Source organism: Tenrec ecaudatus, chromosome 7 (genome assembly GCF_050624435.1).
Source record: "Tenrec ecaudatus isolate mTenEca1 chromosome 7, mTenEca1.hap1, whole genome shotgun sequence".
In the NCBI taxonomy this organism is placed as follows: domain Eukaryota; kingdom Metazoa; phylum Chordata; class Mammalia; order Afrosoricida; family Tenrecidae; genus Tenrec; species Tenrec ecaudatus.
In genome coordinates this window covers 116,889,373-116,905,609 of record NC_134536.1, presented here as the reverse complement: position 1 = coordinate 116,905,609, position 16,237 = coordinate 116,889,373, and the positions used below count along the sequence as shown (strand labels likewise).

Sequence of the window (16,237 nt, the reverse complement as noted above, 5' to 3'; positions counted from 1 at the left end):
TATTTAGCAATTAAACCAAATGATCAGTAGTTCAAACCCAATAGCAATTTGCTTCCCTGAAGAATTACGGTCTTGGAAACCCTGTGGTCAAGGAAATAGCAGCTGACAGTTGTCTAGAGATTTGGTGTGATCTGTCAAGTAGATGGTTCTGTCAAAAAGATTTTACCAGACTCTACTAAGGTAGGGTCTCTGGCTACTTCAATGTGAAATTTAAATTTGGGCAAATTAAATTTTCTAAAGGAAATTAGTTTATAACTATGGTACTATTTTCACAATATCTTACTGGTGGCTTTCAGGTAATAATAACTCACCATTGGTTTATTTGGAGCAATTTCTCTGATTTCTTAATTAGTTAACCACAACTTTATGTACGACTGAAGAAGCTTGGGGGTTTTAAATAAAGATGCCTATGATTTTATTGTTTTCTTGGAATCTCCTCCTGATCCCAAACTTGAAGAAAACAGTAGAATTCATAATTTTAAGGTGAATTCCAAAGAATGTCTTTATATCATATTTAGATCATCTACTTGGTGATATTCAGTTAATTATACTCACTTTGGATTTTTTACTTGATTAACTTTTTTAATGAGCAGTGTCACAAATTGATTCAAACCCAGTTGTATTACATGTATTTTAAGGTACATTCATTATCCTGAAAGACTAATTTGGCATTAATTCCTTGGTAATCTAGTGTTCATTCTTTCTAAATCCTCTCAGTTGAATCATGATAAATTTATACAGAGAAAAATCCATGGAACAATCTCAGAAGAATTAGTTCTATAAACCTCAACAAACACCGAATGTGAATTATTATGAGATTGCCCCCAAATATTTTTCAATATTTGAACAATTAAGCACACATTTTTATTACTTCTTGTATTAATGAACTTTATGACCAATGTTTTTACATTTCTATTGGTTTTCATGTTATATTGGCAGGTTGTCTCAGAGATGGCCAGCATTATGAAGAAGGAGCAACAATTAAGGAAAACTGCAATTCCTGGTAAGGAATTTAAGTAGCAGAGAGCTTACATCCACTCTGCTGGTTTACTTCAAATAATAGAACTATTTTTAAAATCATTATATGTTTAAATAAATAGAGAGAAATAAAGCAATAAGATATCGTAAAGCTTTTCGATGTGAATTTAATTTTAATAAAAGTTTAAATTGAATCATGAAATTTTCTTTTAGCATGTTATTTTAATATTTCTGAGAACAGACATTTATAATTCAGCAGACCTATCTTAAGTATACCTGTTAGTGATAAATATCCCAGTACATCCACAACAAACCATATTTTCTTGGAAGCAATAAAGTACATAGAATAAATTCTTTATAAGAATAAACTTTCAGAAATGTTCCAAATACAAATGCAGTAATTTATCTTCTAAATTCTGTTTTCAAAATTCAAGGAATGCTTGGTCATTTCATTTATAAAGTGCTTGGAATAGAAGATAAGAGCATATTGGGTGGTACCTAATGCGTGTATTAAGGTTTATTCTGATATGAACCAAACAGCCATATAGTTGACATTAATCTAAAAATTATACTTTATGTCTTAACAATGTGTTACTATTATTACTAATTTTGAAATGTATTGCATAAAGGCCAGTCAAATTTATTACTTTTTCTATCATTACAGCACATGCTCCGGACAGCAATGGAAATGTTCCCAGCATGCATGCCTGATTCATCCAGAATTAATTGAATATGTCAATAAAGGAGACTATGGGTGAGAAAATCTTTTTTTAGGCTAGAGACTTTCTGGCCCTCCCACTTATTCCTCTGGTTTCAAATGATGAATCTCTTACCATTTTCCTCTAAAAATAGTCAATAATTGAAAAGTAATGGAACAGGGGAGAAAAAGAGGGAGAGGTGAGAGATCGGCAGGTTGGTGAAAGCAGAATACGTAAGAGATAACTTATATGAAAATTTTATACAACATAAAAAATAATTAGGAAAGAATAATTGTCTAAGACAGAGCAATGTCATGGTGTGAGTGAGGAAAGTGGAGGGAGTTTTACTTTGGAAATGTATTCATGAAAATCCAGTAAATGTCCTGAATATATTTATTCCACTTTGTTATTGTGCTCCCTGCCTTCTGCTCCCATCATCCAATCATCCAACATGGTCAATCTTCCTTGGGTAGAATCTTCCCCTAATATGACAATGACAATATTTTATCTTGATGAATTCCCAAATAACTAGTCCTTATAGACAATTTTACTGAAATGATTGTCATATAATGGATTCCACTTGGAATTAAGTCAAAAGATAGGTTGAGTCACTCTGTTAGTAAATGAAAGATAGAAATGATTGACACTTAACACTATTGGTAATACTTGATGCTGTCTTAAAGATCAGTAAGTTGGGTGGTTCTTCCCTGGATATAGGGGGAAGTAAGATATTGGTGACAACACTGATTTTCTTTACACGACTAACAGCCATTAACAGAAGCCACGGAATATAGAACGTCCAATCTTCTGAATACTGAGATTGTTAAGAGAAAGGGTTTGTGTGTGCTTTCACCAGTATTTTAGGTTCTGATAACACGATAAGACTGTATGCATTCCTAGGGGGAAAAGAAACAGTGATACTTTTCTGTGCTTAAGAATCAAATTCTTTAAAAGATTCAAGTACATTGCCTAAGAAGCATATGTTTCTCAGAAATGAGAAGCTTACTATGCTCCTGTCACAGAATGCTCAGCAAAACAGTTTCAACTGAGAAAAAACAGTGGAAACTACAGGTAAAAGACATTGTTGAGAACTCCCTTGGAAAGAATAATTTTCTTTTCTAGAATATTCTAGGACTTTTTATGTTTCTCCTTTAGTAATAAATACTGTCAGATTTAAGTTATCTCTGATAGATGACTTTGAAACAGTAGTAAATGAAAGAGAATCGGAGCAGAGCTAGATGCACAGTAGAATAAAGAAAAATAGATAAATGAGACAAGCTATGAAGAAAAGGAGAAACTCTACAATTACTTACTGAGGAAAAAGTGATGAATTCCTTGAATTTAAAAGCTATTGTCCCTGAATCTCAAATAGTTTTTTGTATGTGAAAATATTCAATATGTTACTCCATATATATTAAGTGATTTTCTTAATTGTATACACAAATATGTCAACTTAGCTTTAAAATGTGTATTTTCCATATCTTGGTAGCATTTTAGATCCAAATCTTTATTCATTTTCATAATCAAATTCAGTTCGTATTGATTCTTTGTATTATTTTTAATGTAACCTGTATCAAGAAAACATGCTAGACTTGTGACACTGCTGAGAATGCCAATACATTGTTGCCATCTTAAAGGGATTTACAACCTATTTGAGTCAAAATATATTAACTCTATAAATGATTTTTCAATTACAGGGCAGTATGGGAATACTGAACTCATTTTTCAAGTAATAATCAGCAAGCTAGTGGTACAAAGGGAATGCATAACTATTTCAATTCTATGTTGCTGAGTCACCAATGACTCCAGTATCCTAACACCACAGAGTTCGACTGACTCACAAAGCAGGCTCTCTTCTTTCTGTGAGTCTCTTCTATGGTCATTCTGTGTTTAACCATGTCTGGCGTCTCCGCTGGAACTGATTTATCTAAGATATCTGCCTCCCCATGCCTGGTGGCTGGTGTTAATTGCTGGTTGGGCCATGTGTCTCCAGAAGGCAAATATGACTTCATGTCATAGCAATGTTCTAATATGACACAGTAGAAGCTACAGTTCCTCTTGACACCTTACCTCGAAGCTGCATAATATCGATTTCACTGCATTTTTGTGTTCAAATAAAGTCAGTAGGCCAGCTCAGATTCAAAGATTGGGAAAATAAGTTCCTCTTCTTTATGTGAAGAGCTGAAAATAGTTTGTAGTCATTCCTTAGGAACTCAAAGGCTCCAGTTTACTGAAAAATTTGGCCTTGATTTTTCTCATCTTTCTCATAATCAGTACACTGCAAGCAAAGTAAATTGACTTTCCATTCGTATTCTCGGTTACCAGCATCACCATGCACCTAGTCAATCCAGCCAGCAAATTGGAAATACATTGGACTTTCCTCCTCTTCCATTTGCACTTCCCAGCCCTCGGTAATTTCCACCTTCAATGTTTCTCTTAGGTATTCATCTCCTTCGTTTTCATGCTACACTCTAGTGAATTTTTTCTATCAAACATTGCTTGGAAGTGGCCTGACTGGTTCCTCTGTTTCTAGTTTGACCAAAGTCTAATCAATCTTTCATTCTTATTGGTTATTCTTCTACGACAACTGTGGTTCTCCTACTCATCCTCTTAACGATCTTTAATAACATTCACTTGCCTAATGAGTATGATGTATGCTTCTTCAAATAAATGGCAATCCTCCTCCCATGTGGTTTTTACTGCTTCGTCTTTTACACGCCTCACAGATCTTGTCTTCCGATTCTTTCTCATAACACAAAAAGGTAGCATATCAGCTATGCCCTGGGTGTGCACCCATTTTTGAGCTTGTGCACATGGATCAAGTTGGCTTTCTTCTGAATAAATCCTGTCTTCTTTTCTCTCTGGCCACCAAATTCATCACTCTCCTTCCAGCATAAGTACTGAAGTCATTTTTCTGTAAAAAATATACCAACTCTTCTACACAGAGATATGTTTGTAGTTTTAGACTCTGATCATATTTTGACAAATGGCTAGTAAATGCCATACATCGAAGCCATTTTCTTTTCTGCAGTCCTTGTGAGGGCGTGACATCTGTGAAGGAAAAGAGATGCTACTCATTCCTATATTCCTAGTGTTTACTAGAGAACATGACAGAACAATTAAGAATGTTCAATAAATGCTAAGTTGGATGAAAAGGCAGGGGAGCGGTGTAAGTCAAGGAGGTGGTAGTGTCCTACACGCTTTTCTGAACTGACTTCTAGTAAAAGACACACTTTAGTTAGTGATCTAAATTATGCATATGTACATTTTACATATAATAGATACAAGCGTTTTGTAGTTTTTGAAGATTCACTTTGCTATTGTGAAAAACTTGCATTCATATTTGGTTTTGCTCACTAGAAGAAACCTGAAGAGAATTTTCGCTTCATGGGCAAAGGTGAAAAGCACACCTAGTGTTGAGCATTGGTTTGGGCAGGGAGTGGCTGCAGAGACCTAGTGCATCCCCAGTTCCTTCCCAGAGAAATACAGTGAACATCTCAGACTGCCCCACCTCCCTCCTACAGGATGCCCTGTGGGCTTGAGTCACTTGCTTTTCATTTAGCAGATTAATACTTAACGACTGTGCTTCCAGCCCCTCTCCCCGCACCAATTAAACACATCCACACATTCCACGTACACTCATTCGCGATATAGAGTCCCTGGTTAGTGCAAATATTTAACAGACTTGGCTTCTGAATAAAATGCGGAAAGTTTGAGTTTACTCAGAGGCACCGTGGAAACAGATGTAGACACCTACTTCTGAAAACTTATCCCCCAAATCCTGTCGAACCCAGTTGGTCTCCAGCACATATATTGACTTAGAACCGACTAACTGCAACCCGATTGCATATGTAGAACACCATATTTACACAGCTGGTTGTACCAACATGCATTTTCTTCTATTGTTTTCTCGTGTTTTTCTTTTTATTAATCGTTTTATTATGGCTCATAAAACTCATCACAATCCATACATATATCAGTTGTGTAAAGCATATTTGTACATTCATTGCCGTAATCATTCTCAAAACATTTGCTCTCCACCTAAGCCCCTGGCATCAGCTCCTCGTTTCTTTCCCCTCCCTTTCTGCTCCCCTCCTCCCTCACGAACCCTTGATAATTTATAATTATTATTTTGTCATATCTTGCACTGTCCAACATCTCCCTTCACCCACTTTTCCTTTCACCCATCACTATATGTAGATCCTTTTCATCGATTCCTCCTTTCCAACCCACCCTCCCTGCACCCTCCCAGTATCGCCATTCTCCCCACTGGTCCTGAAGGGATCATCTGCCCTGGATTCTCTGTGTTTCCAGTTCCTATCTGTACCAGTGTCCATCCTCTGGTCTAGCCTATTTGTAAGGTAGAATTGGGATCATGATAGTGGGGGGTGGGGAGGAAGCATTTAGGAACTAGAGGAAAGTTGTATGTTTCATTGTTGCTACATCACACCCTGACTGGCTCGTCTCCTCCCCAGGGTCCTTCTGTAAGGGAATGTCCAATGGCCTACAAATAGGTTTGGGTCTCCGCTCTGCACTACCTGTCTCATTCACAATGATATGATTTTTGTTTGGATGATTCTTGTTACCTGATCCCTTCGACACCTTGTGATTGCACAGGCTGGTGTGCTTCTTCCATGTGGGCTTTGTTGCTTCTGAGCTAGATGACCGCTTGTTTACCTTCAAGCTGTTAAGACCCTAGATGCTATATCTTTTGATAGCCCGGCACCATTAGCTTTCTTCGCCACATTTGATTATATATATTTTTAATAAATATGTAGATGCATACTTATTAAAATGTAAGTGTAGATAATGCAATGGCTTACAAATGTGTCATGACCTACAATTTGAAAACTATTCCTGGAGGCTACCAAAAACATACTTTATTCATCATTTTGCTTAAGGCTGACTCTATTACTTTCTTAAATAATACTACAATTTTTATTATGTTCAGATGTTTGATTTCCTTATAGAATCCCTTGGGTGATGGAGATGGCTCCATCGAATTGTAGCTGAAATTTGCTGAAGATGTTATGGAGGAACAAATCTTTAAAAGGGAAAGCATTCACTTGTCTATATAAACATTTTCCACCATTCATAAAAACCTGCCACAGAACCAGTAATTTAGGGGATTGACACAACAGGATAATGCTTAGATTTCACAAATTACATCACCTTAAGGTTTTAGATAATTTGAACAGGCAAAGTTTGAATTATTCTTACCTTTCTCACCTTTCATATCATATTACCTTTAAAAACATTTAATTTTCTCAAAAATTTAATACTACATGTATTAATAAAATTTTAATAAGAACACAAACTATTTCTAAAAATACTATACTTTTGATACTTCAATCCGCATCGATTTATTTTATATTATTGTTATTATTAACAAATGTTAGAATTATTAGCTGATATAATAACATTTTAGTATCTATATGATTAGTAATTGTTTTTAAATATATATATTTTTATAATTTTCATAGATACTTTTTAATAAAAAAGTGATTAACTTTGTTTGAAATATTAATCATAAATGAAATAGATTATTCTCTTTTTCTGCTTTTCTAATCTTTCTAAAGTGTATTTGAAGCCATTTTAAACAAACAACATATATTGCCCTTATTATCACTTAATCCCATTATACTTTGTACAGATTTCATAATCTTACATTTAATCCACATGGATATTAGACTCTTTGTTGTTGTCATTTGTAGATACCAAATCATAGCAACTGAAATCCTTGACAGGTTCATGCTTTTTGTCATTTATTATGATGTTGTTTATTGGTCTAGTTATGAGAGTCCTGGTTTTCTTTAACTGAGGTGTTATTTTATGGCTCTTAAAGGTCCCTTGTGAGCACTAATTCAGGAAAAGTGTCTACTATACTTGATAATTAAGAGTAAATTCTTAAATGTGTATGGGTTAATAATTTTAGTAGTTTTATTGGCATATAATTCACAGATCATACAATTTAATAGTTCAAGGGGAAACTATGAGGAGCTGATGCCAGGGGCTTAAGTGGAGAGCAAAAGTTTTGAGAATGACGAGGGCAATGAATGTACAGATGTGTTTTACACCATTGATGTATGTATGGATTGTGATAAGAGTCGTCTGAGCCCCTAATAAAATGATTTTTTTTAAAAAAAAGAGTGGTGCATCCATCACCATGATCCATTTCGAAAGATTTTCTTCTTGTTCTCACTGTTGTTGGCTACCCCTCCACATCCAAGCCCCCAGCCCCACCACCTCCCCGCCATGCCCCTAGGAAATTTTTCATCCAGCTACTACCTCTATGGGGCTACCTATTCTGAATTACACATACAGAAAACGATAGAAAACACATATACACAAAACAGCAATCATGATGGCACAATAATAGAAAATAAAGCAGAAATTATTAAGAACTGAAAAACTTTAGAATAGGTCCAGACGGAGATTGAATGGTACAATGTTATATTTTAAGCTCACTACATCTGCCATGATGATCTTTAAAATGCTCTCTGCATGATGGCCAAGTTGGTTACATCCCGGGACCATGAGGATTCACCGGAAGCGTCATTCATATGTGGACCTTGCAAATCTAGGTGTGGGTGTTAGGCTTCCAGTATCTTCCATCGCCTTTTGCAAACCAGGCATTCGTAGTTTAAACTCTGATACCATTTCCTCTTTTGGATTGGCGTTTTATTATTTACAATCCTTGGATCACACAGGCTGAAGTACTTCTTCCATGTGGTTCGAGCCAATGACTCACTTAGATAATAGCTATGCTCTGCAATAGTAGTTATTTTGTGAAACGTACAACCTTTCTGTTTGTTTGGAAACCCATGTAGTGCAGTGGTTTAAAGCAATCAGAGGTAACCAAAAATTATTGGTATTTGAACACCTTTTCTGATCTATGGGAAGAAGTCTGTTTTCATGAGGATTTGCAACATCGGAAACCCTCTAGGGCAGTTTTGTTTCAGCCCTACAGTGTCCCAGGGAGTTAGAATTCACTTGATGATAGAATGTTTGGGTTTTCTGGGAGATTTGCCAACGTTTTTCATTCACAATTTAAAGGCTATAAATTAGCATTCGAGTATTCAAATGATATGCATAACCTATACATACTTTTTTTCTTCTATGTGTAAGGTAGATGGACAGCTCAGAACTACAGCCAATTCTGGGGAATGACTTTAGAAGAAGGTTTCAGATATCGCCTTGGTACCTTGCCACCGAGCTCCATGCTTCTGAGCATGAACGAAGTGACAGTAGGTATTTTTATACTTCAGTATGTGTGTGTAGATGTATTTGTATATGCTCTCAGGTTACTAAGTTAGTGAGTTTTCAACCTTCAGGTATAATTCAGTTCTAAAAGTAAATCTTTCTCAAGCTTCTGTTCCTCAAGAGTTTCATATGGATTTGAAAGTTTATTACTATTAATTATAGTTTCCTTTTTAAAATAATTATTGAATATTCTTTTAAACTGCTATTAATTTTTCTGAAATATGTTTCTAATTATTGGTTGTTAGTGGCACAAAACTTAAGCAAGTCATTAGATACTTTATGGAGTTGTTGTTGTTTTATACAACATAAGAATTTTGTGGATTCCTCAAACTCTGTATCATTATCACATCAGACTAAAATAAATATCAGTAACTGCAGGGATGTATTGGCTTTGAACTACCAGCAGTATTGTGGGAGAAAACGGTGATGCTTTACTTCTATAAAGATGTCAGCCTTGTTAACCCAATAGGGCAATTCTAGTTCTGTTCTACAGGGTTTCTAGATGCTAGAGTCAAAACAACAATGGGTTTTTCTTTTTTCTTTTAGATCTCCATTTTTCATATCTCTTACAGATGTTGTAACATTTTGTAGTTCAATTAGATCAAGCATGCTGATAAAATTGTTGCCACCATCAGTTACAAAATATTTTCATTCTTCTTGAACTCCTTGGTATTGGCTCTCCTTTACCTTCCCCCTCCCAACCCTTCTCAGAAGTCCTTATTATTATGTTATCTATGTTATACATTATTATTATTATTATCCATGTCTACACCATCCAATATACCCATTCACCTACAATTCTGTAATTTGTTCCCCTCAAGTGGTTTATACAATCATCATTGCTATAAGCTCTCCCCACCACCCACCCACCCCCTTCTCCTATACTCAGGGAATCATTGCTCACATTACTGTTTCTGAAAGGTTACCTATCTTGGCTTTCATGCATCACATGATCTTAATTAAACACACGAGCATACTTATGTCTGACTAGGTTACTGAAGCAAGACAAGAACCATAATAGTGAGGAGAGGCAATATTAAAGAAATAGAGGCTGGTTGTGTGTTTCATCAGAGCTATACTGAATCCTGGATTTAGCATCCCTTCTGTGTGGCCTTTCTATGAGGAACTGTCCAATTATTTTACAGGTGGGTTTGGGGCCTCAGCTTTTTCCACAGTCCTTCACTTCCATTTAATTGCTTGTTTTTTGTTTTTGTTTATTTTTTTGAACTTCTGAAACCTATTCTCATCAACAACTCATGATCACACAGGCTGGTGTGCTTATTCCATGTGGTCTTTATTGCTTCCCTGCTAGATGTTCATTAAGACCCAAGACGGCATATCTTTTGTTTCTTCACCACATTTGCTTGTGCACCCATTCTGTCTTCAGTGATCAAGTTGGGAAGGTATCATACAGAGAGGAATTACTAGAACAAACCGTTGTTGTACTCAGGTAAGGTTTTAGTGGAGGTCCAAAGTCCAACTGCTTCCTTCTTGTAGTTTTACACACACACACACACACACACACACACACCTACATACTTATCTTTTATATCTTTGTATATTTACATATACACACACACACACACAGATCCATGTTTACACTTATATACTTATTTTTTACTTTCTTCTACCTTTCTCTCCTCCTGTCCCACTATGGATATTACCCACCTTTCACCTTTCCACAGTTCCTCTCAGATATGTTTCAGCTGATCAAACACCAGGAATGCTACATCACCATTTGTTTTAGTATCCTTGCTTTTCCCTGGCCCTTTCGTTGGCTCACTGCTCACCTCCCCACCTCATCCCCTCCCATGCCACCCCCAAGCGACCCCAGCCCCCCCATCGGCCTTGTCACTGTCTCCTTGGACTTGTTTATCCTGCCTAACACACACATACACACAAACCCCAAAAGAATAAAAATAAAGAAGTAAAAACATGTAAATAGTTCCGTGTCTAGTTGTTATCCTGTCCCAGAATAGATTAGTATCTCTCTGTTAAATCGGGGGAAGGACTTGCTATGATCCATCAGGGATATTGAACCTGGAGTAAAATGGGGACTGGACTGGCAGATCGTATAACAATTCCTTCCCCCTATTTAATGGAGAGAAACTTCTCTACTCTGGGTTTTGCTTTTTGGATCACCCAAAATAGGTGATTTGAATCCATGTAGCACACCATTGGAAAAAAAAAGTCTGGCCATCTGCTTTGGAAAGACGGCAGTTATGAAAATTCTCTGGCATCCAGGTCGACTCTGAGACGCATGGGAGTGCCATGAGTTGGAGTTGATGTAATGGTAGCTTATACTAGTATCATCTGATAAGCAGTATTTTGCATAAAAAGGCATATCTACCTCACTAGTTAAGGAGCTCTGGTGGTACTGTTGTGCAAGATTTGAGGTGCTAACCTCAAAGTTGCAAGTTCAAACCCACTAGCTGTTTAACTGAAGAAAGACGAGGCAGTCTCAGATATCATATGTACACTTTCTATGAGTCAGAATCAACTAGATGGATGTGTTAGTCTGGGTATTTTAGAGAAAAAAATCCACAGAAACTCATGTATAAAGGGGAGTTTTATGTAAAGGTTAAGTGAAAATCAAAAAAACATTCCAACCCAGTGCTACCCAAGCCCACAAGTCCCACATTCACCCATATGTCTGACACCAATCCACAAAGTCCTCCTCCATCTCACAAAACAGATGCAATGATGCTGACTGCAGGAGGAAAGCCTCGTCAGAGAACGTGTAAGCATCTCAGCACTGGCAGGGGTCTCCACACAGCTGCTCTAGCACCCAGAGCTGCATCAAGGCAGGTCCACCTGGCTTCTCCTCAGGGATGTCTTGCAGGAAGTCAGCCTTGCCAGCTAAAGCAGGGAGCTGGCTAAGGTAGCTGCACCCTGATGAAACCATCAGAATGCAAGAGACCCCAGAACTAGAAAAGGTGAGGCTCGCCGAGCCATTTATCTCTCCGCCCTACAATTAACCCACGTGTTTATCCTTCAGGTTGGCACACTAAACTTTAACTATCTCAATTGAAGTAAGTTTGTGATAGTGTCTCCCAGTCATGCACGTTTTCTAGTTGTGATGGTGCTTACCTCAAGGTCTGCAAACTAACACGTAGGCTGGAACGAGGCTCCCAGGATACTGGTCTAAAGCCTCTTCGTTCTGCAATTAAGACATCAGGTTCTGGGTGTTTGGAGATTCTCAGTATCTCAGAGTGGGCAGGATGCTTGTTTGCTCTTAGAGGAGTTATAAGCCCACCGGGTTCTCATGAAACCTGGGATGTGCTTTTGCTATCAGGAGATGTAATCACCTAAGTCACTAATTCAACTTCCAATATGTTTGATAAATTATAAGTTGGATCAGAGAGGATAGGAATTGCTGCCATCCATTTGAGGACGTAAGGAGCCCTGGTGGCAAAATGGGTTAAGTGTTGGGTGGCTTCCTCAAGCGGTTCAAACCTACCAGCAGCTTCTTGAAAGGAATGTGAGGCTGTTGGGTGCCCAACTTCTACCTGAAGGTGTTATTTTGAGATTGCTCAAAGCAACGTGCTTGGAACACAGTCTAAAACATTCCCGTGTTTTAGAATTTGACTCTGTGCTTGCATATGATTCACGTTTTTCTATAGTAACATTGTTAAGAACACTGGAATGATAAACCCATTTTTTATCAGTCAATGCAAGTTTTGTTTGTTTTATGAGTAGACTTGAAACAAAGACTGATTGGTAGCTGTTCCTCAGGAAGTATTATAGCTCCTCATTAGAACTTTACATGAGCTGCATTTGTAGATTCTTTCAGCACCTTATGAGATGAAACAGATTTTTATATAGTCTCACCTGATTCAAAGCCTCGTCACTATCAATATTCCTTGTATGCAAATCTTATAAGAGACTCTAAGAACAATAGTGTGCCATCAGTCAATTAAATTTGTAAAATGATACCTTATCTATCCCTTCTGAAGAGTTAGTTTGTTAGTGTATGGAAAATTGAGAACTTTTGTAATGAGTAATTTTTTACTCATTGTTTCTTAAGCTCATAAGACCAAGAAGCCCCCATTTTGTTTACAATAATACTTACATAAGGATTTATGTAATGACCTGTATTTTCCAGGACTTCGGTTTCACACAATACATTTTAAAAAAGACTTAGATGTTAGCTCTTTAATATGGCCCTTCTAACCATAGTTTCTTATGTGATGCACCGTAACCTGGACTCTGCGCCTGCAGCTAGGATATCGTTTTGCAGGGAGCTCTCGACTACGCTAATGGACTTAATTACAGTAGGGTCAAATGTCTACTTCAGTAAAGTGTCTGAACTGAAATTCCACCCTTTGCAAGAGGAGCAAGGCTGAGATTAGGGGCCTATGAGAGAAAGCGATAAGCAGACGTCCTGGTCCAGGACGGCGGAGATCAAGGGACTACCTACAAGGCTGAGAGAGGCTGAGCACCAGGTTGAGATTTGGGGGCTGACTGAGGAGAGGCATTGCTGGGACCAATGGTTGTGTCCTTACTGACTTGTGGTAAACGATTTACTTTTCTAATAGTCCCACCCCCAATAGTTGTATTATATCTTAGTTCTGTGTGGCTATTTCTCTGAATTATTGAACTCTGCATAAAAGTAGAGTGCTGTGGAAGGAACAGTTGGTCAGGATAGGGTAAAGAAGAATGGATGGTGGCATCTTGTCTGGCTCCTGTCATCTTGGGAATGGGGAAGCCAAGTGGGTCAGATATGCCCCACCAGACCATTTAACACATTAGCTCAAGTCAAAATATTGAAATGATAGTATTAGAGAGAAGCATAAGGACAGACTGTGGAAAAATAGCCTTTTCTCAGGGTTCCAGGAGGAGAACCGTGAAGACACATGCTTACTGGCCTTGATGGACATCCTTCGGTGCCAGTGGAAACGTCACAGTTGAATCCAAGCGAATTGGCACATGCATGTCGGTCAGAGTTTACTCATGTGCCACCAGAGTACATATTATAGTGCGTACAAGCTACAGATCCCTGGGCTTAGTTCTCAGCCTGGTCCCACCCCCATTGCTGGACTTCAGTTGATGTATTTGAACTCTCTCAGCCTCTGGCTCCTCTTTTGTGAAACAGTGTTAATGGCAGTGTTTAGCTCACGGGACGGTAAGAGTTCCATGAAGTATTGAATATGAGGTGGTAAACACAGTATTTGGAATAGGTTAACATCCCTCATTATTGTTAAAACTGTAGGAATTCCTGGTCCTCCAGTTCACTTCAACTCATGGGCCTTATATTTAGCAAAATGAAGCTTTTCCCAGGCCCGTATCATCTCTACATTTATTAGCATGTTCAAGTCCACTTTTGACATGATTGTGCCAATCCATCGTACTTAAGTTCTCTGATGCTCTTGATAGCCATCTTCTCCAGTAGACACGATATCTTCCTCTAGCAATTGATCCTTCAGCGTGACATGTCCACAGCAAGCAAATTGGACACTGTTCTGTTGTGATCCATACGTTCTTCATTTGCTAATACTGGGAAGTAGATTGCCAGTCTGTTTTAGTCTGGAAGCTCCAACGAGCCTTCCTGTCACGAGTGACCCTATTGGATTTTGCAATACATGTAGCTAGCGTAGCTGTAGCATCACAAACACAGGTAAACCACCATAGAATAGCAAACTAATGCCCATTTAGAGTATAGGAAAGCATTAAAGACGTATTATATAGCATACAGTGTGTCAATTACTCCTTTATATTAAACTGGGAGAATAGCAGGCTAGTAAAACATGTTAATTCTCTACAAACTACATGTCCTAGCCTTTATTGTTTGGTGTACTTTATCTGTTAAAGATAGGTGTCGCCCTGGATTTATTGATCTTAATGATGCACACATATTTCTAATGAACTGAGTGTTATTCCGTTATGCTCCTAAATCAGGTCAGATCAAGTCAAATCAACAACTCTGTTCCTGATTGTTTCTCCAGACATAAACTTCAAGTGCTTTTGAATTTGAGACATTACTCTAAGCAGGTTCACTGTGCTATATCTTATTATACATATTTTAGACAATTTATATGAGAAATGCTCCTTTTGAACAGAAATGAGGAGTTAAAGGTTAATTTCATACTTGGATCAGCCAGTATTTTTTGTTGTTGAATAATACAGCTACCAGGGAGAATAAAAAGTTACTAAATAAAAGAATAAGAAAGTGCTTATTACAGATAACCACAGTTCCAAAGTGAAGCTATTCAAAAGCTATTAAAATATTAAGTGTAACATAAAAGTTAACGTATATATATCTACTATTTATTATCTGATTTATATGTTTTGAAATTTAAATTATTTTTATTCAACCTAAAAGTAAATTATTATATCTCTTCTTGATGATCTAATATATAAATTTAGACTGCTTACCCTGTCATTGATAACAAAGAACAATTATGTCACATTTTAAATTGTGTATTAGAAGTTAACAGAAAATGATATTATATGTAGTACATAATAACTTTTAAGGCTCCACTACCCACAGTCATTGGGTTAATTCTAACTCATAATGATAATATCTAAGGTTTCTGAGGCTGTAATTCTTGACTGGAGCAGACAGCCTTCTCAATCTCTCTTGGAGAGACTGGTGATTTTGAACTGCTGACCTTGGGGGTAGCAGCTCATTCACTGAGGCAAGAAATGAACATTTTATCTAATCATCTGAATTGTCTGGATAACACATAGCAGCTGACCAACTGCTTTGCTTTAAGAGGAAGCATCAAAGAGTTTGTGAAAAATATCAAAATCTTTTCATTTAATTTTTCCATGAATTCTTTGAAGTCTTCTATTTATTTCTCTCCTCTTCAATGATTAGATAAACAACATTCACAATTAAATATGTCATTGCCATATACTATTAAAACAGGAACAACTAAAACTGCATCATACAATGGATAGGGCAAGTGAAACAAGGCTTCCAAACTCCAGTGAGTTGTTGATTGTGCTCCAGGAAGCAGTCTTGAACCAGATGTCATGGTGGGGGCCTGTGTTTAAATAGATGGTTCCAGCCATTTTACCAAACTCACTGCCATTGAGTCCATGCTGACTCAGCTATTCTATAGGAAGGGTAGAATTGCCCCTGTGAGTTTCAAACTGTAACTCTTTAAGGGAGTAGAAAGGCCTATCACTCTCCTGAGGAGCAGGGACAGTTTTTGATCTGGAATTATTGAACCTTGCGTGTAAACCCAACACCACCAGGGCTGCTTTAGCTGATCTCAGAATCTTTTAATTCACCTAAATCAAAATCCAGGGCCAGAATAAGATGTCAGTTGTTCTTAATGTCTTTAATTAAG

At 37.3% G+C, this 16,237-nt stretch overlaps 1 protein-coding gene across 1 annotated transcript in view; it reads left to right on the top strand.

Annotated features, from left to right (window-relative positions):
* Positions 1-16,237, top strand: part of TINAG (tubulointerstitial nephritis antigen) — an 84,851-nt gene that overhangs the window by 12,423 nt on the left and 56,191 nt on the right. The window contains exons 2-4 of the mRNA XM_075554060.1: positions 940-1,003; positions 1,643-1,732; positions 8,809-8,923. Of these exons, the coding sequence (XP_075410175.1) occupies positions 940-1,003; positions 1,643-1,732; positions 8,809-8,923 (269 nt within the window). The remainder of the gene's footprint in view (positions 1-939; positions 1,004-1,642; positions 1,733-8,808; positions 8,924-16,237) is intronic.